The sequence below is a fragment of the Nomascus leucogenys genome, chromosome 2 (genome assembly GCF_006542625.1).
Source record: "Nomascus leucogenys isolate Asia chromosome 2, Asia_NLE_v1, whole genome shotgun sequence".
In the NCBI taxonomy this organism is placed as follows: domain Eukaryota; kingdom Metazoa; phylum Chordata; class Mammalia; order Primates; family Hylobatidae; genus Nomascus; species Nomascus leucogenys.
The window spans coordinates 83,960,379-83,982,624 of record NC_044382.1 but is presented as its reverse complement, the minus strand read 5'-3'; the positions used below and the strand labels follow the sequence as shown (position 1 = coordinate 83,982,624).

Here is a 22,246-nt window from a genome sequence, read left to right as displayed (position 1 = left end):
GTTTCATGCTGGTCTAGGTGCTATATAGCTTCTCATCCAGTCTCTACAGTTCTCTCAAAGGTGTTCTGGTTCATATATTGTTGTTAACTCATTGTCTCTGTGAGAGTAAGAGGCTGAAGTGAAGCTTCCTAGTTCTCCATTTCCACAATGATGGTGTGGTGTTGTGGGAAGGGAGGAATTTATAATATTGTTCAGAAGGGTTGGCATTCTTCACAGCAGTGTCTCCAAGGAGTACCACCTTTTCTCTATATATCTGATTCTTCTCCAGAAGCATGGCTTCTCTGAGGCTGCCAAGCCTCTTGCTTGTAGTCAAGTGCTGAGAAATGTCAAAACATGACCCATGTTCCTTATTTGGCATTTAATTGGAGTTTTTATTTGGGGTTTTTTTTGTGCTTCATCTAATTCTTCCATTCCCCTTGATTTTTTTTTTTTTTAACCAAATCTATTAAGCCTCCTCTCCCTTGCTTTCCCTACTCACAGGCTTGCAGCAATTTACAATAGTGGGAGTTACACTTATTTATTTAATTACAGGTCATTTGAAAATTTTTGTAATAGCCCTTGTCTCTTAGTAATGCTGAAGGTATGGCTCATATGTATTTTATTTTTATTCTTTTTATTGATTCTGTGGTTCTTTGGGGAAGCTGTGTGGTTTCACCATTTTCCTCCAGACCTGGAAGTCAGCCCCATATTACCTTTCAGTATGCGTAAAAAGACAACTACTGTTTATATTATTGTGGCTCATATCCAGGAGCCACAATAGAGTATGAGGTTCCTACCTTATCCAGGCTGTGCTGTTCTCTACAGGTTCTTGAGCAGGCCAGAGTGGAAACCCCCCTGTTTCCCTTCAGCATTGTTCAGTTCTCTTTTAAGGCCTTTTCACCTGTCCTCACTGAGGAGATGAACAAAAGGGTAAGTGAATGGGTTCTGCTGAATGATTTATTTAGTGACTTATTATAACCTCTCATCATTAAGGAAAGTAATACATGCTTTATTTAATTTGTTGTGTTTTTCTCTAGATTTTTACTATCTGCATATTAACATTTAAAAATATTTTTATAAAAATGGGAATCAGAGTATGCATACTGTTTTGCAACTTTATTTTTTCATTTAACAGTATATCTCATACATCTTTCTGTATCACTACATATCTTATTTCCCTTGTTTTTAAAGGCTACATAGTATTCTGCTATATGATATACTTATTAACATTTGTGTTTTATACATTTTTGCTATTACAAATAATACTTCAGTGAACATCCTTGGACATTTGGCAAGTGTTTATATCAAAAAAATCTTTGATGAATAATCCCATGCATTGACTCATGATTTCAGTTCTCTTTCCATATTCATTCCCATACTATATTCTGTTGTTTTTCCTACAGATGAGGATCAAGTGGACAGAGATATCAACTGTCTATGCTGGGCCATTTAGCAAAAATTGCAATCTCAGGGCTCTGAAGAGGCTGTTTAAGAGCTTTGGCCCAGTCCAGTCAATGACTTTTGTTCTTGAAACCCGTCAGGTAAGACCGGAAAATTCAGATTTCAATTTTCTAGATTAGTGTTAGACATTCAGGTGACTGCTTGGGTCATGCAGATAGCAAATATTCGTGAAGTAAGCTTGATTGCTACCAACTGGAGTGCGAGACATACACTAATGAGAGCAGTTGTTGACCCACAAGAATGTATACCCAGTATTGTGAGATCTTTCGTTGTGTGTATTTAAAGAATTGAGAAATCTGGCTGGGCGCGGTGGCCTATACCTGTAATCCCAGCACTTTGGGAGTTTGAGGATGGAGGATTGCTTGAGCCCAGGAGTTCAAGACCAGCCTGGGCTATATAGTGGGACCACATTGCCACAAACAATTTAAAAACAAGAATTGAGAAATCTGTCAGTTTTCATATGTTGGCTCCCATTTCTCAAAATCAGGCCATACGAAAAAATATGTCTGCTGGTTGAATATAACCTGTGGTCCTTATGATTGTACCTTAGCTTTAAATGATAAAATACTCTTTCAAAAAGAGAAGTAACTTTCATATCTTAGAAAGTTACTTCTTTTTTTACATTACAGAGTAGGCTCATGGCTTGCTTGGTTAAGATAGAGGAGGAAGATTATGGGAGGGCTTTTGTTGTTATTGTTATCTCTTATCTCTTAGGGTAAGTTTTTGGTATTGTAGGTTTGTATTTACATAAAAGCCCTTTAAAGAGATTAGTTTTACTTTAACAAAAATAATACTTGCATATGGTTTTAAAAATTTATATAGTTCAAAAGGACTTCACAAGTTATGTCTCCATCTTCACAGTCATAACAATACCATATCAATAGATAAAGTTTATATGTGAAGCAATAACATCATAAGCATATAGAGACATGGAAGAAATCATGAAAAGAAAAATGGAAACAATGTAATATAGGATGTTTGTAGAATGGTATACAGTAAAGGTAACAATGGAGGCCTCCAAGGGGAAGAATTAGGCAGCTAACTAATGGGATTAGGGGAAGACTTCACTGTAAATATATTGTTCCTTTAGAATTCGGAACTAGGTAACTATTAAACTGGTGTATTACAATGTATGAAAGTGAAGTAAAAACACTTCTAAAGTGATCTAAGTGCAGGATCCTAGATATTTTAAAATGTGCTGTCTCCAAATTTTTTAATTTAATTTTTATTTTATTTTTATTTTTGAGACAGAGGCCCAGGCTGCAGTGCAGTGGTGCCATCTTGGCTCACCACAGCCTCTGCCTCCCCAGTTCAAATGATTTCTCATGCTTCAGCCTCCCAAGTAGTTGGGACTATAGGTGTGCACCCCCACGCCTGGCTAATTTTTGTATTTTTAGTAGAGACTGGGTTTCACCATATTGGCCAGGCTGGTCACGAACTCCTGACCTCAAGTGATCCACCTCCCAAAGTGCTGGGATTACAGGCATGAGCCACTGCACCCAGCTTCAAATCTTTTATTAATGGCTTTTCTATGACTAAAAATACAAATACAAAGATTGTCCCTGAGAAGATGAATTGGGGGATGAGAAGTGTATAGCAAGGGACTATAACATCTTCCTAAGACTTTTTCTTGGCCCCTTTTTTTGGTTGGGGGGGTGGCAGGTAAAATACATATAAAATAAAATGTACCTTTTTAACCATTTTTAAGTGGCATTCAGTACATTGATATTGTGCAGCTATCATTACCATCCATCTCCAGAACTTTTTCATCATCACAAACTGAAATTTCCTGTTAAGCAATAATTTCCTATTACCCCTTCCCCCAGCCCCTGGTAATCGTTGTTTTACTTTCTGTCTTTATGAATTTGACTACTCTGTACCTCACATAAGTGGAATCATACAATATTTGTCCTTTTGTGTCTGGTTTATTTCATTTAGCATGTCTTCAAGGTTCATTCATGTTGTAGCATGTATTAGAATTTCATTTTCAAGGCAAAATAATATTCCATTTCATGTATATACCACATTTTGGTTATCCATTTGTTGATGGACATTTGGGTTGTTTCTACCCTTTTTTTTTTTTTTTTTTGAGATAGAGTCTTGCTCACCCAGGCTGGAGTTCAGTGGCATGATCACAGCTCACTACAGCCTCAACCTCCTGGGCTCGAGCAATCCTCCCACCTCAGCCTCCTGCTGGGACCACAGGAATGCACCACCACGCCCGGCTAATTTTTTGTAAGACAGGGTCTCTCTGTGTTGCCCAGGCTGATCTTGAACTCCTGGACTCGAGATCCACCCACCTTGGCCTCCCAAAGTTCTTGGATTACAGGCGTGAGCCACTGTGCCTGACCCTGGGTTGTTTCTACCTTTGACTATCATGAATAATGTTGCTCTGAACATGGTTGTACACATATCTGTTCAAGTCCCTGCTTTCAGTTCTTCTGGGCATATACCCAGAAGTGGAATTGATGGATCAAATAGTAATTCTATGTTTAATTTTTTGAGGAACCATTATACTGTTTTCCACAGTGGCTATACCATTTTACATTCCTACCAGCAAAGAACAAAGGTTCCAACTTATCTACATCTTCACTGACACTTGTTTTCTATTTTATTTAATAATAGCCATCCTAATGGATGTGAAATGGTATCTCATTTGGGTTTGATTTGCATTTCCCTAATGATTAGTGATGTTGAGTGTCGCAGGCAATTTGTACATCTTTTACAGCAATATCTATTCACTTGTTTGCCCTTTTTCTGTCTTTTTTTTTTTTTTTTTCAGTTCCAGCTACTCTGCAATGTTTGCCCATTTTTAAATCAGGTTGTTTGGCTTTTTTATTGTTGAATTGTAGGATTTCTCTGTACATTCTGGATATTAATCTTTTATTAGATATGTGATTGCAACTATTTCTCCATTCTGTGGATTGCTTTTTGACACTGCTGTTAGTGTCCTTTGATATACAAAAAGGTTTTAATTTTTATGAAGTCTAATTTGTCTATTTTTAATTTTGTTGCCTGTCTTTGATGTCATATTCCAGAAACCATTGCCAAATCCAGTGTCATGAAACTTTTCTATGGGAAGGCTTTTATCTCCATATTGATGCTATGGCTCAGATAATCACAAAGATTTAGTTACTCCGAGTTACCAAACAGAAAAGCAGACCATTTGAAGATGTAGCCTATCCAGTGGAAGAACTTATCCTTCCCAAGCTTATAAAGTTAAGCTAAAAGACAAATGGGAATCTCTGCCCATGTCTTGCAGTGAAGACTTTAGTGATGCATAATAAATATTATGAAAAGCCTGTTGGGTAGTTCCATTTTAAATGACAAAGGTTATTTGTTGTCTGAAAGCTAGTTTCTGAACTTTGATGATCCCATTTAAAGTTGACAGTTTACAATCAATACCTGTGTAGCCCAGCACAGTAAAGGCATCCACTCTGGTGGCTTTGGCCACTGTAGTTTGAATCCTTTCCCCAACCCCTTCTTTAGCAGTTTCAGCTGGAAAGCAATGATGAAGAAATCTTGGTCTTTCTGCAGCCTCATCTCTGTATACAGTATGAAGTCCTAGAAGCTGCCCAGCTGGCCATAGAGTCCTTGGATGGTATTCTGGTAGATGGTATCTGCATCAAGGTAGGTTGACAAGAGAAAGCCCCCTTTGCTCGGGTCTGACCTACCACAGCCTGTATTTATAGTGCCCCAGGACATATAGGAAACACCCTCAAGAGGCCCAGGCACAAGACTTCGTTATGGAAAGTCTTCAGCCAAGTCTGACATTCTCCTACTGGCAGTGACTGAAGACATAACGGCTTTCATTTGTGTCAGAAATCATCCTGGGCTAGATTTGGGTCTTCCTTGCATTCTTTATTACTACTTAAGTCCCCTATGGCTTATTCTGGTTGGTTCTTTGTGGTTACCCTTTTCTTCACCTTTCAGGGAGATCAAATGATGGTATTTTGAAGTTTCTTGTGCACATAAACAGAATTTCATTAAAGGTGGGAAGCAGGAAACTGAAGAGAATATGTTTACATGAAAATATGTATTTATCAATTAAGTCTCTAACATAATTCTGTAAGGCCGTTATCTTTAGTTTCCTTTTACAGAAAAGGAAAGAAACGAAAAATTTTAGGAAACTGAAAAATGAAGTTATTAGTAATGGCAACAACTTGCTAGTATCCAACAGGCCTGAGGATTAAATTGATTTTCTACCACTAACACCAACTTTCCTTGGTTAGGTGCAGAGGCCTGTGACAGAGCTCACGCTTGATTGTGACACCCTCGTGAATGAGCTGGAAGGAGATTCTGAAAACCAAGGCTCTATATATCTGTCTGGAGTGAGTGAAGCCTTCAAAGAACAGCTGTTGCAGGAGCCTCGCCTCTTTCTTGGCCTGGAAGCTGTGATCTTGCCTAAAGATCTTAAAAGTGGAAAGCAGAAAAAATACTGTTTCCTGAGTAAGTCTATGCTACTGAATGTAGCTTTGGGGAAGGAAACTGGGGATGGTGATAACATGAGGTCAGAGAAAGGAAGATTCACCTCCTGGGCTGGACCATGGCAACAGTTCCTGATTCTGTCCTTCTCCTATGACCCTGGCCAGGCAGCTTGGATGGTAATCAACTTTCTTGGCCCTTAATGACATAAGGTGGGGGTTCTTGCTTTCAGAATTCAAAAGTTTTGGCAGTGCCCAGCAGGCCCTCAACATTCTCACAGGCAAGGACTGGAAGCTGAAAGGCAGGCATGCCCTAACCCCCAGGCACCTCCATGCCTGGCTCAGAGGCTTACCACCTGAATCAAGAAGGCTCCCAGGGCTTCGTGTTGTACCTCCCCACTTTGAACAGGAGGCCTTGCAGGTGAGTGAGTGACGGTGTCTTGGAGAAGATGTCAGGAGAGTCCTGCTCAGTGACACTTAATCCTTTAATCTTTTTTTTTTCTACCCTGGCCCTGAGTCTTATTTCACTCTCTGGCTTCCTCCAGTCCTGGCCACATCTCCTTTTCTCCCAGATATCTCATACTTTTGCCCCCTCCATACCTGCTAAACTTAGTTTTTTAGTCTTCCAGATCTCCAAGGGACTTTGAGAGACCAAGGCAGGAAGTCAGAAAGCTGGACAATTATTCAGTGATCTAGTCTAGGGTCTCCCAAAGTGTGGTACATACACAAGATAAATTGTGGTTGTCATAGATGCTCTTTTCTTTTTTGTTTTCACTTTTATGATTATGGACTTGTCTGTCTTTTTATATCTAAGACATCTGAATGGACTTGTTTTGCTAATACTTGTTAAAGTATACAACAACTACATTGAGCCTATGATTTTGTGGATGGTATTAGTTAGACAAGGCTAAGGAAGAAATTAACTCACTTTATGGAAAAAATGTTAGAGGGATATACAAGCGGAAGAGTGAAGGTAGAAGGTGAGTGGCTGAAGCTTGGGAAACCCTGTCTTAGTCTAATCTCTCATACTTAGCAGATGAAAAGTAGGGGCTAGAGTTGGTAAGTCACTTGCCCAAGGTCACAAAGAGACTTAATGGCAGAAGCCAGACTAGACCCCTCATCAGCAATGTGGCTCCCCTAGCTTGGGGTCTTGGAAGACCCATCTGGAGGAAAGGACAGTAGCTTCCTCCCCTGAGGAAGTCCTTAGCCAACTTGGAGGCCTGGGGATGCTGGGTCAGCAGAGAACCTGCAATGTGGGCTCCAGTGTTAGAAAAGGGATTTGTCTGGAACCTTTACTGGAATCCCATAGCCTTAGAGGCAGAGGAAGAGTGTTGCAGCCCTTCCAAAGGTAACGAGAGAGTGTTCTGGCTGAGTATTGACACATGGCTTTGATCCCAGACTCTGAAACTGGACCACCCGAAGATAGCAGCCTGGCGCTGGGGCCGGAAGATTGGAAAGCTCTACAACAGCTTGTGCCCGGGCACTCTCTGCCTCATCCTGCTGCCAGGAACCAAGAGGTAAGGACTAGAAAGGGTATCCCTTCAAGACTCTGTCCCCTGGATTTCAGCTGTTCTTAGAGAAAAAGCCTTTTGCTGATATTTAGGCACATAGTGAGGACTTACATGAATCATCTCTTTAATTCTCACAGTTCTAAAAGATAGGCATTGTATTTCCATTTCACATTTATATGCTCTTGTATAACTACATTTATTGGTCCCTCAAGGAGATAACTTATCCCCAGTTAAAACCAGGGGTCTTATGTCCTTACTCCTCTCTGGAGTAAGAAGTAGCTGCTAACCCCACTTGAGTAAAAAAAGTAAAGTCTCAGAACAAGCCCTAGGCTTAGGTATAACCTCCCTACATGTAAGGAATGTGTTGCTGCCTTCTGTACCCTTTTCCCCATTGACACCTATGTGTTAAGAGATAACAGGGCCTGGTTTGCTGATTCTAAGCCTGAGGAATACTGGAGCAGGACTTTGAGTCTAGTTCCAGCTTTATCACCTATCTCCTCTGACAAGTGGCCAAGCTACTTCCCCACTGTAGGTCTCAATTTCCTGTCAGTAACGTGAGGGATTTGGAATAAATCAGTTGATTTTCAAACCCTTTTAACTGTAAACCGTTTCTTTAAAGAAAAACTGATATTAAATCTTAAAGCATAAAGATGGGCAGTTTTGGAATGAGTGAGTGGGCAGCTAAATGAATGAGTGTATATTGGGGAAGGGAGGGAAAGATGGTGGCTTTTTTGAACAGTGTGAAAACCTTGGATTGTGTTAATTTTAAAAAGTCCCTTGAGATTCTGACATCTGGTTAGGTGCAGTGGCTCATGCCTATAATCCTAGCACTTTGGAAGGCCAAGGCGAGCGGATCACTTGAGCTCAGGAGTTGAAGACCAGACTAGGCAACATGACAAGACCCTGTCTCTACCAAAAATACAAAAAAAAAAACCAAAAAAAAACAAAAAACAAAAAACAGCCGGGTTTAGTGTTGTGTGCCTGTGGTCCCAACTACTTGGGAGGCTGAGGCACGAGAATCACTTGAACCCAGGGAGCAGAGGTTGCAGTGAGCTGAGATTGCACCACTGCACTTCAGCCTGGGCTACAGAGTAAGACTCTTATCTCAAAAAAAAAAAAAAGATTCTGACATTCTAGGAGTTGACAGAGCATGAATACCTCTCCCCTTGAAGCTGGATCAGAAGAAATTCATTTCCTAGCATAAAGTTCTTGTAACATGCCTCTGAGGGCCATTAGGGAGATGGTCTACCTACTGGGCACCTTTGAAAGAACCGCTTTCTCTGAAAAGCAGAAACAAGTATTACATGTTTACATTGAGGGGAAAAAAAAATCTTAGACCAACATACTTTAAACAGGCTTGTGGGTAAGCTAACAGGAACAGGGTAAAAAGTGATCACAGGCCGGGCGCGGTGGCTCACACCTGTAATCCCAGGACTTTGGGAGGCCGAGGCGGGCGGATCACGTGGTCAGGAGATCGAGACCATCCTGGCTAACACGGTGAAACCCCGTCTCTACTAAAAATACAAAAAAATTAGCCGGGCGAGGTGGCGGGCGCCTGCAGTCCCAGCTATGTGGGAGGCTGAGGCAGGAGAATGGCTTGAACCCCCGTGGGGCGGAGCCTGTAGTGAGCCGAGATCACGCCACTGCATTCCAGCCTGTGCAACAGCGAGACTCCGTCTCAAAAAAAAAAAAAAAAAAAAAAAAAAAAAAAAAAAAAGTGATCACAGATTGCCAGTAAAAGCTTTTTGGTTAAGATGTGGGCTCTGAGGAACAACAGACTTGCTCCTCAGGGGCAGTGTATGGTGGTAGGTGGACTGGGTTTTCATGTTCTCACGTAGAATACTTAGATTACAGTCCACCATTGTTTAGGTAAACTAAGTCAAGAGTAGCCCAAATCATTGTTCTTCCTGGATGTTCCACAGAGGGTGAAGCCAGAGGAGGAAGTGCTGGGGTCGGGGAGCAAAAACACTTAAGCTGTGGCTGAGACAAAGATCTTAAGTTTGACAAGTCAGGAGAATTAAGCACCCCCTGGAAGCAGCAAATCCTGTGGTGAAGAAACCTGAACTACTCCTATCCTTTAAAAGTCACATTCTGATTTCTGTAGACATATTGATCAAACTCAGCAACAGTAACATGCATTTCCCCAGGCTGTGGAAGCTTGCTGTGTGACTGAGTTCTCTGGGCCTTGTTTGTGCAGCTGTGTCCGTGATGGCAGCAGATACTCTTGGGAAACGTTGGGGAAAAAAGGAATAGCAAAAACAATAGAAGGTTTCCTTAGGCTGGGGTCTTGATTCAGCTCTTAATCCTTACATTTTTGGTAGCTTCTTAAATTAATATTGAAAACAACAGTAATTTATTAAACCCAGGTGCTGTCCTTAATGCTTCTATATGCATTTTTGGTTGAGGTTGTTAGAATCTTTACTTAACAAGTGGAGAAAAAGTCTCACATTAACCAATTTTCCTAGGGTCACACAGCTAGTAAGTGCATAGTCAGGACTTGTACCCTGATGGTGTGTCTGACTCCAGAGCAACTCTCCTGCCCTCAAAGCTCTAGTTCTCCATACACATAAGTCTAGTGTTTGCATGTTTAAGTTCATACATCAGGTGGAGACAGATTCTGTGTTTGTCTTTGCTCATTTCTACCTGCTTTGCCTCAGAGAGCTCCTCAACGCTGACCCAGTTCCATGAATATTCATTACAAGGTGGCAGGGAACTAACAAGTATTGATTGGCTCCTAAATTCCAAGTACCACGCCAGGTTTTTTACAACAAACATTATTAAATAAGTTAATGTTTTGTAACTTTTTTAAACAGCCCCTGGCACCTAGCAGGTGCTACAAAAGTATGGAATGAACGAAGACTAAGACTCTTTAACAGCAACTTATAAGGGATCTAATACAGATTGCTATTATTGATATCCTGGTTCTGTCACTTAACAGTTGTGTGACTTCAGCAAGTCATATAATGTCTATGAGCTTTTTTATTTTTTAAATGAGGATAACACTTGTACCTACATCAGTGAGCAGTTTTGAGGATTAAATGAGACAAGTGCTTAGAACAATTCTTGGCATGTAGTAAGTGCTCAGTGTATGTTTGCTATTGTCGATAGTCTTCACCAAATCCCTGTGAGATAGTAATTTAAATATTTCATAGTTTTATAGATATGCCTCATATCTCTTAATTGGTAAAGGTAGGATTTGAATCTAGACCTCTGAGACTCATCAGTGCTTTTTCCATTAAACCATCTTCAGCAGGCAGCTTTCCATAAACCTTCCTGCCCTTGCCCCATGGCACACACACATACTTGGAAAAATATCTCCTGTAACTAGGCATTTATAACCATTCATTCAATCTTATGGATAAAAACATACCTTTGTTTCTCATTTATTGCAGCACTCATGGTTCACTCTCTGGCTTAGGACTGATGGGAATAAAAGAGGAAGAAGAAAGCGCTGGCCCAGGCCTGTGTTCATGAGTCGGCCTGCCATGTTTCCATGTGCCATTTCTTACCCCTTGTAGGCAATGGCAAAGAATGTGGTCAGGCTGTAGCCTCTCCAACCAGCAGACAGCTTTATGGAAACTTGGTGTAGCAGCTAAGAGTTTAGTTTGTTTGTATGGCATGTGTAAGTTTTCAATAAATGCCTAAAGTTCAAGCATAGTATGGGGGTGTCCACAGATTGTTTGTGTCATTGAGTTTATGTGCATAGGTGCAGTACAAGATGCTGATTCCATGTAGCACCCCTATTACGTGGTATATACTGATAAGGAAACCAAGAGGAGTGATTACTCAGAAAACCAGCCAATTATGCAATTTGTCAAAGTTGTAATGTCTGTGAAGCAAATTTATTTAAACTGTTTTCTTATTGACAACTCTTAAAAAATTGAAGGACAATGATAGCTGAACTGAGAAATCTGGCAAGTCCACCAGGCAGTGGAGTGGAAGATTCTTTTAGTTTTTTTAACCAGCCCTGGAAACCCCTTCCATTCCACATTTAGGAATCCTCCTTCCCTTCAGAACATGACTGCAGTGCCACCCTTCACCAGTAGGTGCCTCCATCACACCATCTCTCCCTCTAGGAACTGGAAACTTGAAATTCAGTAAAAACTGTTTTAATCAACTCTCAAACCGATAACAATCTGTGTTGGAAAGGACATGGGGCATAGGCACCCAATTCCAAAACTACTAGAGATATTAACTGCCCTCCAGAAAGGATGAATCTGGCATACAGTATGTAATCATACCCAAAAACCTTGTAAATTGCTCTGTACAGAGACCCTGCAATTCTACAGCATTATCCTAGGGTACTAGGATAGTTACACAAAAACATGTAATGAAGGAGATATCAGAGGGTTATTACAATGGAGTTCTAGGTAGCCAGTTCTAAAGTGTGTGTGTGTGAGAGAGTAAATAAAATCTTCGGTGAAAGAGATCTTCAAGAAGAGGCAGTAGACCTCTGGATCCAGAATGCTTGACTTTGAATCCCAGCTTTTTGAAATTATTGTGTGGACTTGAATAAATTACTTAACATTTCTGTGCTTGGGATAATAATGGTATGTATCCCAGAGGATTACAGATTAGTGAGATTATATATTCACAGTACTGTATATTATTTGTTGTATGAAGTCTGGAGGGATACAGAATAGCATGTAGTTTGAGTCCACTTTTGTAGGAGAAAATATACAAAGCTATACATAGGCTTCTAACAAAACCTGCAAGGCTATATGCCAAAACGTTAATAGTATTTATCTATGGCTAGTGGCATTGACAAATTAGGTTTTAACAAATGCTTTTCTGTTGTAGACTCGATTTTGTTTTTTAACATTCAACATACATTGCTTTTATAATTGGAAAATAATTCTTACCACCTGCTGTCAGGAGAAGAAAAGAAGAAAAAGATAATTCTACTTAAAATTAACTCTTAGGGTTGGGCAGTTGGAGCAGTGTTTAATCCTATAAATGTAGTTTCATGAGATCTGGTCCTATATGAAAGTTTAAATGTAGCTTCTGTAAGATCTGGCCCTATATGGAACCAGAACTGAAGAGCTTGACTTGGGATCAGACACCGCAACTTGATTCAAGTCCCTTCATCAGGAGGAAAGTTCCCTAGGTGAACTGCCAACTTCCGCTGCAAGGCCCTGAGAACAACTTGAAACTGACAGTGTTGTTGGGTTCCTTCCTGCCCAGCTGAGCTCCAAAGCTGTGAGAGCTTAGCTGCTGTTTACCTCTTGAGGCTCAAGTCCTGACAGAGAAAATTAAGTGCCTGCCTCGGATATGAACAGGCCGGGGTTGGAGCTTCACCTCCCACACACACCTGAGTATTTTGGGGCAAGTCACTTAACCTCATTTGAGGCTATTTCCACAGCTGTATAAAATGAGGAAATAACTACTTTTGATTATTGAGACATTTGTGGAAAATGACACAGTAATGCACTATGTGTGAATTATTTTCCCTCTCTGGGCCTGTTTCCTCACCTTTAAAATAGGGGAAATTAGTACTTCATAAGGTTATGAGGATTAAACTAGGAAAAGTCAAAATTGAGTGCTGAATAAATGACATACTATTTTACTAAGGATCATCTCCCTGTACCAAGAGCACTCCACTTGCTCCCAAGAATAGCCAAGGCCATCTTTTTCTTAGGAGAAAGGGTAGGGTTGGAGGTTTCCCCAGGGATCCAACTCCAGAACTCTGCAGAGATGGGCCTGCACTACGAGGCCTCTGAGACTTCAGTCTGCACACTCTGTTCTTTCGCCTGATGCTCCACCTTTTGGAAGCCAAAGCTGCCAACTTGGCCTCTTGCAAAACACACATTCCATTCATAAGTGCGTTTGTGCATTTTTCCTCCCACACCCTTCTAGGCAGCCAGCGCAGAGCTGCCAAGGCAGCTGCTGGAGAAGCAGCTTCTTATGGGAGAAAAGCAACTCCAAGGGCTTTTACAGAACTCATTTAGGCTTTGAACACATTACTCCCATTTTCTGGTCTCCTTGCCCATGGAGGGGGGGGTTGTTCATTTCCTTTTACCCCCCTTTTTGTAAATAACCTCTTCCCTATTACAAAGGAAACCTATTAATGAAAATTTGAAAAATACAGAAAAATTTAAATCACAACTGATCCCACCATCAATGGTCAATGACTGCCAATATTTTATAATCGATCAACTTTTTCCATGATGATAGAAATTCTATTATTCAAAAGCAGAGTTTTAATAGCTGTGTAATATTCTAGCATTGATGTATGCCATAATTTCTAAAACAGTCCCTTTTGTTGACGTTGAAGTTGTTCCCAAATGATGCTGCCGGTGATATCCTTGCACATACATCCTTGGGAGATATTTCTTTTAGGAAAAGTTCGTAAGTGAAATTATTGGGTTAAAGAGTACGAACACGCTTTTAACTCCAGAAAGGCTTTTACTGTTTACTAGCGTAGATTTGTTTCAAATTTTTGCCAGTTTAAGTTTTTCATTGTATATTTAATGTCTGCTTATTTGAATACCCTTTAGATTGGCATTCCTGCTTTTTTTCCCAGAAGCTTTTTGGTAAATTATTTTTCCTAAGTGAGTTGTTCATATCCTTTGCCATTTTTCTATTGGGAAGCCAGATCCTTTTCCATACTGAATTTTTAAGAGCGCCTTATGGATTCACTATATATAGTGTCCATTTACAAACTATTACAAAATTTGTTTGCTTTTTAAGGTATATCATTTTATGTTTAGTCTTTTGTGATTTCCTCTATTTGCTTTTATGCTTAGAGAGCCCTGACTGATCTCTGGATCCAATGACAAGTTTATATATTTCTAATGATTTAACGTCTACACTTCATAGCCTTATTTTTCTTGGAATTTATCTTGGCATGTAATAACTTTCTCCCAAATATTTAGATAATTTAACCCAATTATCTAGCTTTACTTACCCAATAAAGGAGGATGCTCCTTTATCATTTAAGTCCATGTGTATACTAGGGCCAGTATTCGTGTTTTCTGTTTTGTCATGTAGTAGTACCACACTATTGTGTAGCTCTATAATGTACTAGCAGTTTTAGCAGCACCACCCCCAGATAAGCACGGGGCCCATGGAGAGTCTCCATCAGCATGGATTACAAAACACTGTAGAGTTAAGATGCTTTGCTGCTGACTGCACTGGTGCTGCTACATTCCACCAGGACTTTTTCAGCACCCCTGAGTCAAGAGACGGGATAAGGGTCAGAACACTGAACAGAAGAATGTTAAACTCAGGTAGGAGCCTTATGTTTTTAAGACAGGGCATCCTCAGAAGTCGACATAAAGGAAAGGAAATGGAGAGGTTAGGCAAGCTCCCTAATCTTATCAGGCAGACTAACCCTTTTTGACCTACGTCGAAACTCAGAGCTAGAAGGATGACTTCCAGAGCCAATCCAGCCATGTGCTTCAGCAACTGATTTGAAAGGAGGGAAGAAGCCAGTGTTGCAACTCTTTCATACTCCTCAGACCTTCAGCACTACCTTCAGTGCACCTTTCTTGCTAGAAAGCATTCCACGTGCATTTAAGCTCATCTGGTAACTAAGTGAAGTTGTTTGTCCATCATCTAATTGAAAATTAGATTTTAGCTGTATATAATCTATGCAGCCTGTGACAGCACTTTGAATAGCCCAGGCTCTATACAAGCCCCCAAATCAGCATCCTTCCACTTTATTCCCTAAACCTATTTGTAAGGCTCTGCCTGGGCTCCATAACTCAGAAGTGCCAAAGCACAGAAGAAACAAGCCCAAGAGCCAACTGGGGAATGTTTTAGAGGCATACTTTTTAAGTGAGGAAAACATCACCCCTTAGATTTCCTTCCAGCCCCCAACTGGTCCTGTCCTTAGTAATGAGGGAGGAAGAGAAAAAGAGTTCCAGTTCATTGAGGAAATCTCAGAAACCTCTCCCTAATCGGAGAATGTTGACGTGACTTCCAGAGCCTTTGCAACAGAAAAGAAAAAGTACACCTACTCCCACCACCATACTTATTTTTACAAGATACCAACACGAGGCTGGGAATCTTTGGGGAGGCTATCAGGGCCTCCATGAAAGAAATGTGTAAGATAGCCAGTCAAGAGCTTTCCTGAATGTAAACAATAACTAGACAGAAAATACAATGGAAGGAAGCTAAGGGTCGCAAGTGGTCTAATTATCATACATCTAGAGTGTTAAGAGGCAGATGGGAATCCCAGGGATCATGTTAGTCTGAGCTTCTTCCCCCATCCCCAATTTGGCACAGAGGGAAATTAAGCCCCTAAGAGGGGCTGTGACTTGTGAAAGGTCATGGATGACCATGACAACCGCCCTCTCTTATTCTCTGGTTTGCGTGCATTACTCACCTAACATTCCTTTGGAGAACCTTAAAAGAGCTTGTAATGTTTGAGCACTTATGTGTCATTGGGACTTTATCAAGACTTTTAAATCCTAGCACTCTGATGGAACCAAGAGTCTTTTAATTTTGCAGATGAGTAAAAGGAAACTTACAGGTTCACTAACTTGCCAAAGGTCACACAGCAGTGGCATCTGACAGTTAAAGCCAGATACAGCTTGTTTCCTTTGCCTTAATCACTGCCATACTGTTAAATCTAGGGGTCATGCATTTAACATACTGCTCAACTTCACTTTTTACTCCTCATGAGAATTCACATCGGTTGCTAAGGTAAGACTATTCAGGCAGTGGCCCTGTGAAGACTTATTTGCTCTTTGCCTCTAAGCACTGAGACCCCCAAAAGCCACCCTACTAAGCTTGCTATGTGGGAGGTCAACACCCATGTTTGGAGTCTGAGGATCCTGTACTTATCTGGATTGTTTTTCAAAGGATAAAAATTGTTACTCAATATCATGTTGGTAGAAGCTCCCAGTGGGTAAATTTTGCCCCAGAATAAAGTCACTGTTTTTTTTTTTTTTTTTTTTTGTAGAAATATCAGTAATCAAGTAAACAAATTTATTAAATCCAACAGCAGGTAACCTTCCAAATAAAAAACATTAAAGGAAAAAATGTAGACATCAAAGACAAAAATGTGTGTAACAAGTCAATAAAAATACTCAAGGGGCCATTTGGAGAGTGCAACAGTGCAGAAAATACAAACAAAAGTATTAACTTTTGTCAAGTTTATACAACCTCAACAAACAGACACACTGGTCACAAACCAAGAGGGATCCACAAAGGTGGAGGGTCACATGAGCAGTGGACTCATCACCTCAGCGGCTTAAGGCAGGGTATATCTGTGGGACCAATTCATCCAAGCCCCATTTGCCTATTGCTTCACATTCCCCCTTTAAAACCTAGAGTCATATTCATTAGTGCAACAGGTAAGAGCAATTAATCACAGACGGAGCTGGGGACCAGGGTCAGAGGGAAGACACTTCTCCCAGAGCAAATGTATGCATGTCGGGGGGATGAAAAACCCCAGCAGCTGCTGAATGGCTTCCTTTGGCAATATCCAAGATTTGTGTTGAAAGGAGCAGGGAGGTTGGATGGGTGGCGGAAGTAGGTATCTATAAGATAGGCTGGGTTTCCAAGAAGAGAAGAATAGGGAGGACATGATGCCCAGCACCTGAATCAGAAGCAGAACCCAATGGTTATGCAAAGCTATTTGAACTATTTTGGCTTCTGCAACCAGTGCTCAAGAATCTATTTCGTCTTTCGAAAAGGGGGAAAACCCCTGCTGATCCTCACCAACATGCAGTCCCAGTCCAGTTTAAACTGGATATGCAATTACAGCTTACCGTGGGAATAAACTCTGAAGGGGGGTGGCTGGGAACCTTCTTTATATGATCAGAAAACACACTGTGGAATAAGAGGAGGATCAATGTCGCATTTCCTCAATGAGTCCCAATTAACACAATTCCACAACCTTAACAGTCCTTTCAGTCGTTTAAACAAGATACTGCTGGAGTCCTCCAAGGAAGACCTGTCATTTACCAAGATGTTCAAGTCCCCCAAGGAAGACCTTTGTCAGTTACCAATATGCTCAAGTCACAGCTAACCAAACATGAGAGACAAGAAAAATAGCAGAGCAGTCAAGTAAAAGGCAACAAAAACCCAGCAGCAGCTTTCTTCTATGCCTTGACCTTTTAATTGCATAACTGAGTCTGCCTTTTGGGCTTTGCTGCACTGAAGACCTCATTTGGAATCTGGCAAACCAAACACTCTTAAATATATAGGTTGGTGTAAAAGTAATTGTGGTTTTTGCCATACTTAATGGCAAAAACATACATTAAGTATGGCAAAAACTTCCTTTTGCACCAACCTAACAGATCTGATTTGGTTTGTAAACTTTTAGACAAGTTCTTATCCCAGTAACTTCCCACCACTGTTTAATACAATTTGGCAGAGTATATAGTACATGAGGCCATCAAGTGTACTACTATGGGACTAAATTTTGGCACCAGCCCCTGGAGACCAGTACTGCTTCAAAGACTAATACTGTGTGGCTTAATCCTTTCTCCCTTTCCAAAAAGACTAGTTTGTGCTTTCCTTGGGGAAGTTTAATACTGAAAACACTGCCTTGTACATTTTCAATTGTTACTTTCCTGGCCCAGGGGTTTGGTTAAAATTTAGATCTTCAGCCAGCTCTAGATTCATCTTCCCTTATCAGAAGGGCAGACATGGGTTCCTGGACCCAACTCACACAGGTGGGCAGCACTCCAGCTGCTGAGACAACCAGCTGAAGCATAGCAAAGCCCCTTACAGGAGGTGGGGTTAAGAATGATACATTGAGATTTGGCAAAGGTGGGGGAAAGAGCAATTCAATGAAGCAGCATGTCATCTCATACCATCTTTCTAATAAACTGCTAAAGAAACATCACAAAAGCTGACAAAGCCATTTGTCAAAACTGAGTTATTTCTTATTTCCCAACACACTAGTTTGTTGTTGCCCTCAGATGTTGCCAATTTCCAAAGTGGCATCCACATCCTGCCCCTCTCCACATCACCCTGATGTTCTGTTGCTAAGCAAGGAGTGTGCTGGCTTATCTGAGGGGCATACATTCAGCCTCTTACACAGACTTACTGCTCACTCAGTAAGTGGCAAACGTATTTCTAGGTTGAAAGGAACAAGGCTTTTCATTTCCCAGAAGTATAACCTCAAACCCTATACACACCTCACCTTGGATCCCTTTGCAGAAAAACTGCATTTCTTGTGGTCATGAAAGAGTCAAGCATTGGCCCAGAGCTACTGCAGAAGCTTGAAATCTTTGATGAGCATCAAGTACTCAAACTTGGAAGGAACTTGTAAGTCCCTCCCTGACTGCTCCCTTTTCTGGCTTCCCATTTGCAAATGGATCAATATAACCAAAAAATAACTAAATGGCTTTTTTGGTGGGGGATGAGGAGGCTAAATAGTTAATTTAAAAAACAACAAAATCCACCCACTCTAGTACACCTAATGCACGGAATGTCTTCTTAAAGGGTGGGGAAGGAACCTAGTTTCTCCAGAGTACTCAGGGTCCTGGGCTGCCTCCCTCTTTTGTGCACCTTTCTCTGATACACTCTGATCTGGGATGGAAAGGGCCTTACCTAGCCAAGAGCAGCCTGCCTTTTCCCTCAGTCAACCACTACCCAACCCAGAACCAGGGAAAATGAGTTGCAAACTGGCTTAATGAAAAAGCGGTCTTTTTAAAACCTCAGTCTGGGTACCCAGCTACAACTGATCCCACAGAACCTGCTGGGACCCCTGGAGATTTATTCAAGAGTCTTATTTAGCTAGAACAGAAGCCAGGCATCTGGCCCAAGACCTCCTTCAGCTTTCTAGCAGTACTATACCATGGATGATCTTAAAGTTTCCCATTTGCCCCTCTGAAGGAGGAACTGTCAGGTTTAGGATTTAAAAAACAAAAACAAAAATTCCAAGTATGTTCCCTATGGTCAATATCAGTTTTAGAAAAATACTGACTGCCAAAACTCTTTAATAATCCTTAAGATGGGAGCCCAGAGCTGTAAGGCTGCTCACAATGGAACTCAAAACATGCAATTCCTGCCCAGGCTGAGAAACATACCTGGGACGCAGCGGGGTATTAGGATAGGGGAGAAACCTCCAAATGTTTAATAGACAAAGTCTCATTACCTCAAGAGTATAAATATTTTTATAAGTTTTTATTTAAAAGATTCCCTTTTTAATCTGTTCCAAAGTGTTGGAAGCTGAACTATACAAGTTCCTACCACCCATCCTTCCAGTACAGTTTTCTGAGGACATAACTTTTTAAATGGAAAAATAACAGGAGGACCCTCTAACTGAAACCAGGTAGGCCTAGAGTCAGCTCCTCAGGCCCCTGTGGCAGTCTGGCCAAAGCTGGCCTTTATGGAGTGAGCACGTGGAGAAGTCTGGGGAACCGGGCCCTCCCTCTTGTGAGGAAAGGGCTGAGCAAACTCATGTTCTCTTTAGTGAAATGGTCCAAATTCAGATCCAAAAGCCTCCATTATGGCATTCCCTGGCACTCTTCTTATACTTTATACATTGAAGGCAGCTCCCTCTTTTATGGCCAGTATAAGCAGGCAAAGAAACAAAGGAATATAGATACATATATGTGTATATATATATATTTTATATAGGTAAAATATATACATACTTTATATATGTATATATACATATTTGGGGGTAGGGAAAGGAGGGTCATGTAAACCTAAACAGTCATCACATTACCCCATATGAGCCTGACTTTAACAAAAAGATAATAAATAACTCCTGGGGGTTAAGTGACAACATGGGTGCAGCAAGAAGGGAAAGGGCACAAATTTAACTATTAAATACACTTTGATATTTGTTTGGCAGAGTTCAGGCCAACCCCAGGCTTCTGCCCTTACCAGACAAGTAAGCTGATGATATTCAAAGAAAAAAACAAAAATATTAAAAAAAAAAAAAAATTCAAGCAGAGCTCCATACCACAGTTTTCCTTCAAGTCAGTTGGCCGGCAGGCAGTTTCCCGACCACCAGGAACAGAAACTTTGGCTCCAAGGCAAATGAAACAAACAAACAAAAAAAAGTATTTCCACTTACAACATGAAAATACAGAAACTTCATCAAAGAAAGAAAACTATCAAAGAAGTCTACTTCCAGCAAAACTGAGGTAGCACTGCTTTCTCTGCATTCAATGCTTAAGTGGTTCTCAGTACAATGTGTTCTTAAAAAATGCTCACTTGACTGACAGGTGCAGCATGTTGATGGAAAAACTCAACATGAAATGCAATAGGTCAAAGAAGGAATGAGCAAGAAGTGAGGGAAATCAGGGTTCTGGATAAATTAGCTTAAAAGGGGGTTGTCACCAGACTACAAATGCTCTTGGCTGGCCTTGGCTCTCCAAGAGCTCTAAATCGCCTGGGAATTAATGCAATGTGGTTAACAGTTAACACTGCTATTCAAATCTGTGTAAATCTTTAAAAATAATTACTACAACCTAAATTCAACCATGTAAACAGCACTACACACAGTACAGACCTGCCCTGAAAAACAATATGCAAAACTGAGATCTGGCACTGTATCATTTTGTAATGTTAATTCAACCTAACAGTCCCATCCCCGCTCCCTGCTCTATGCCCTCCCCTACCAAAAAAAAAAAAAAAAAACAAAAAAAAAACAACCTAATTTGTGCAAGAAATGGCAGGCTTATTCTATCTGAAGGCTTCAAAAAAAGATACACAACATGTAACCAGGTTCAAATATTCTGGGAGATCCCCCCCAAAAAGGAAATAACCAAAATAACCAAAAAAAATGAAGAAAGTGCCTAAAACATGATACAGCATTTTAGAGCCCTTTCAGATACAAGGCAGAGAAAGGTGTAAAGTAGAAAATATCCGGATCTTCAGTAATTTCCAAAATGGTCCAATTCCTCAGTTGGCTGCAGGGCAGCTGGCAGATCCTTGCTGCTGCTCCTGGGACAGAGCCACTAAGTCTGCTCCTCGGGACACAAGCCCTCGGGCCCTGAGCTGAGTGCACCTCTCCCTTCCCCTTCTCTTTTCCTTCGCTCCATTTCCCACTCCACAAAGGTGTCGAAGAGACTTGGCCAGGCCTCATCTTCACTGTAGTTGCTGAGGTCAGGGCCAATCACCTGAGTGAAGTTAAGGAACATGTTCCAAGTGTCCCGGGAGATGCCCTTGATCCCCGAGGGGTTCTCGGTTAGGAAGTTTAGCCATTGGTCCAATACCGGAGGATTGTTCTGGGTAAAGACTAGTTTCCACAGGGCAATGGCTATTTCCCGATGCAGTGACCGCTGCCCTTCTTCAGAGTCCAGGCCAAACTGAAATGTAAACCGGTAGAGATCCTTGAATTTATCCTCTTGTTTGGCTTCAGTTAAGAGGCTAGGGAACCGTGCACAGATTCCGTCAATGCTGTCTGCACTTATTGCTTTGCAGCCATCAAAAAACTCCTTCCTGCAACAGAAAGGAAAAGGACAATTAATAATTATAAACTATACTATTTACAGGCAATATACATAGTGATTAAGAGCAAGGCTTTCAGGCCAGATGGTCTGGATTTGAATTCTAACTCCTCCAACTAATTAGTCCTATTTCCTTACTTGTCAAATGGTAAAAATACCACCTTACTTCATAGGGTTTTGGTGAGGACTAAACGAATTACTATTCTGCTTCTAACAGTGCCTGGCACACAGTTGGCAGCTGATAATGGTTCATTTATTCATTCACTCATCTTCCCAAAGCTAAACTCAAGTCTCCTGCTCCCTGCCCTGTTTCCCGCTCTGCAATAGCGATTAAGCTACGGATTCTTTCTTCTTCCAGAGGAGGAGGCTTCCTGTTTCCCTTCTGATTCTCTATGGGTTGTTTGTTTGGGGTATATTTTTAGTGATTGCCAAGGGAGACTTCTGGAGCCAAGGATTCTGAACCTGGGTAATTCTACCACCAGAGATCAAAATTCTATTATTAAAA

The 22,246-nt window shown here is 41.0% G+C and overlaps 2 protein-coding genes across 3 annotated transcripts in view; one reads left to right on the top strand and one right to left on the bottom strand.

Moving 5' to 3' along the window:
• Window positions 1-11,035, top strand: part of REXO5 (RNA exonuclease 5) — a 43,346-nt gene extending 32,311 nt beyond the window's left edge. Inside the window, exons 14-20 of the mRNA XM_003261463.3 lie at window positions 805-909; window positions 1,383-1,520; window positions 4,978-5,070; window positions 5,673-5,889; window positions 6,098-6,285; window positions 7,263-7,381; window positions 10,768-11,035. Coding sequence (XP_003261511.2) covers window positions 805-909; window positions 1,383-1,520; window positions 4,978-5,070; window positions 5,673-5,889; window positions 6,098-6,285; window positions 7,263-7,381; window positions 10,768-10,849 — 942 coding nt within the window. The 3' untranslated portion in view covers window positions 10,850-11,035. The remainder of the gene's footprint in view (window positions 1-804; window positions 910-1,382; window positions 1,521-4,977; window positions 5,071-5,672; window positions 5,890-6,097; window positions 6,286-7,262; window positions 7,382-10,767) is intronic.
• Window positions 11,036-11,198: 163 nt separating this feature from the next.
• DCUN1D3 (defective in cullin neddylation 1 domain containing 3) overlaps window positions 11,199-22,246 on the bottom strand; it is a 51,691-nt gene continuing 40,643 nt past the window's right edge. Inside the window, exon 4 of one of the 2 annotated variants that reach the window (XM_030800058.1) lies at window positions 11,199-21,733. In XM_030800058.1, coding sequence (XP_030655918.1) covers window positions 21,250-21,733 — 484 coding nt within the window. In that variant the 3' untranslated portion in view covers window positions 11,199-21,249. The remainder of the gene's footprint in view (window positions 21,734-22,246) is intronic. The other variant, XM_003261456.4, reaches the window with a different exon arrangement.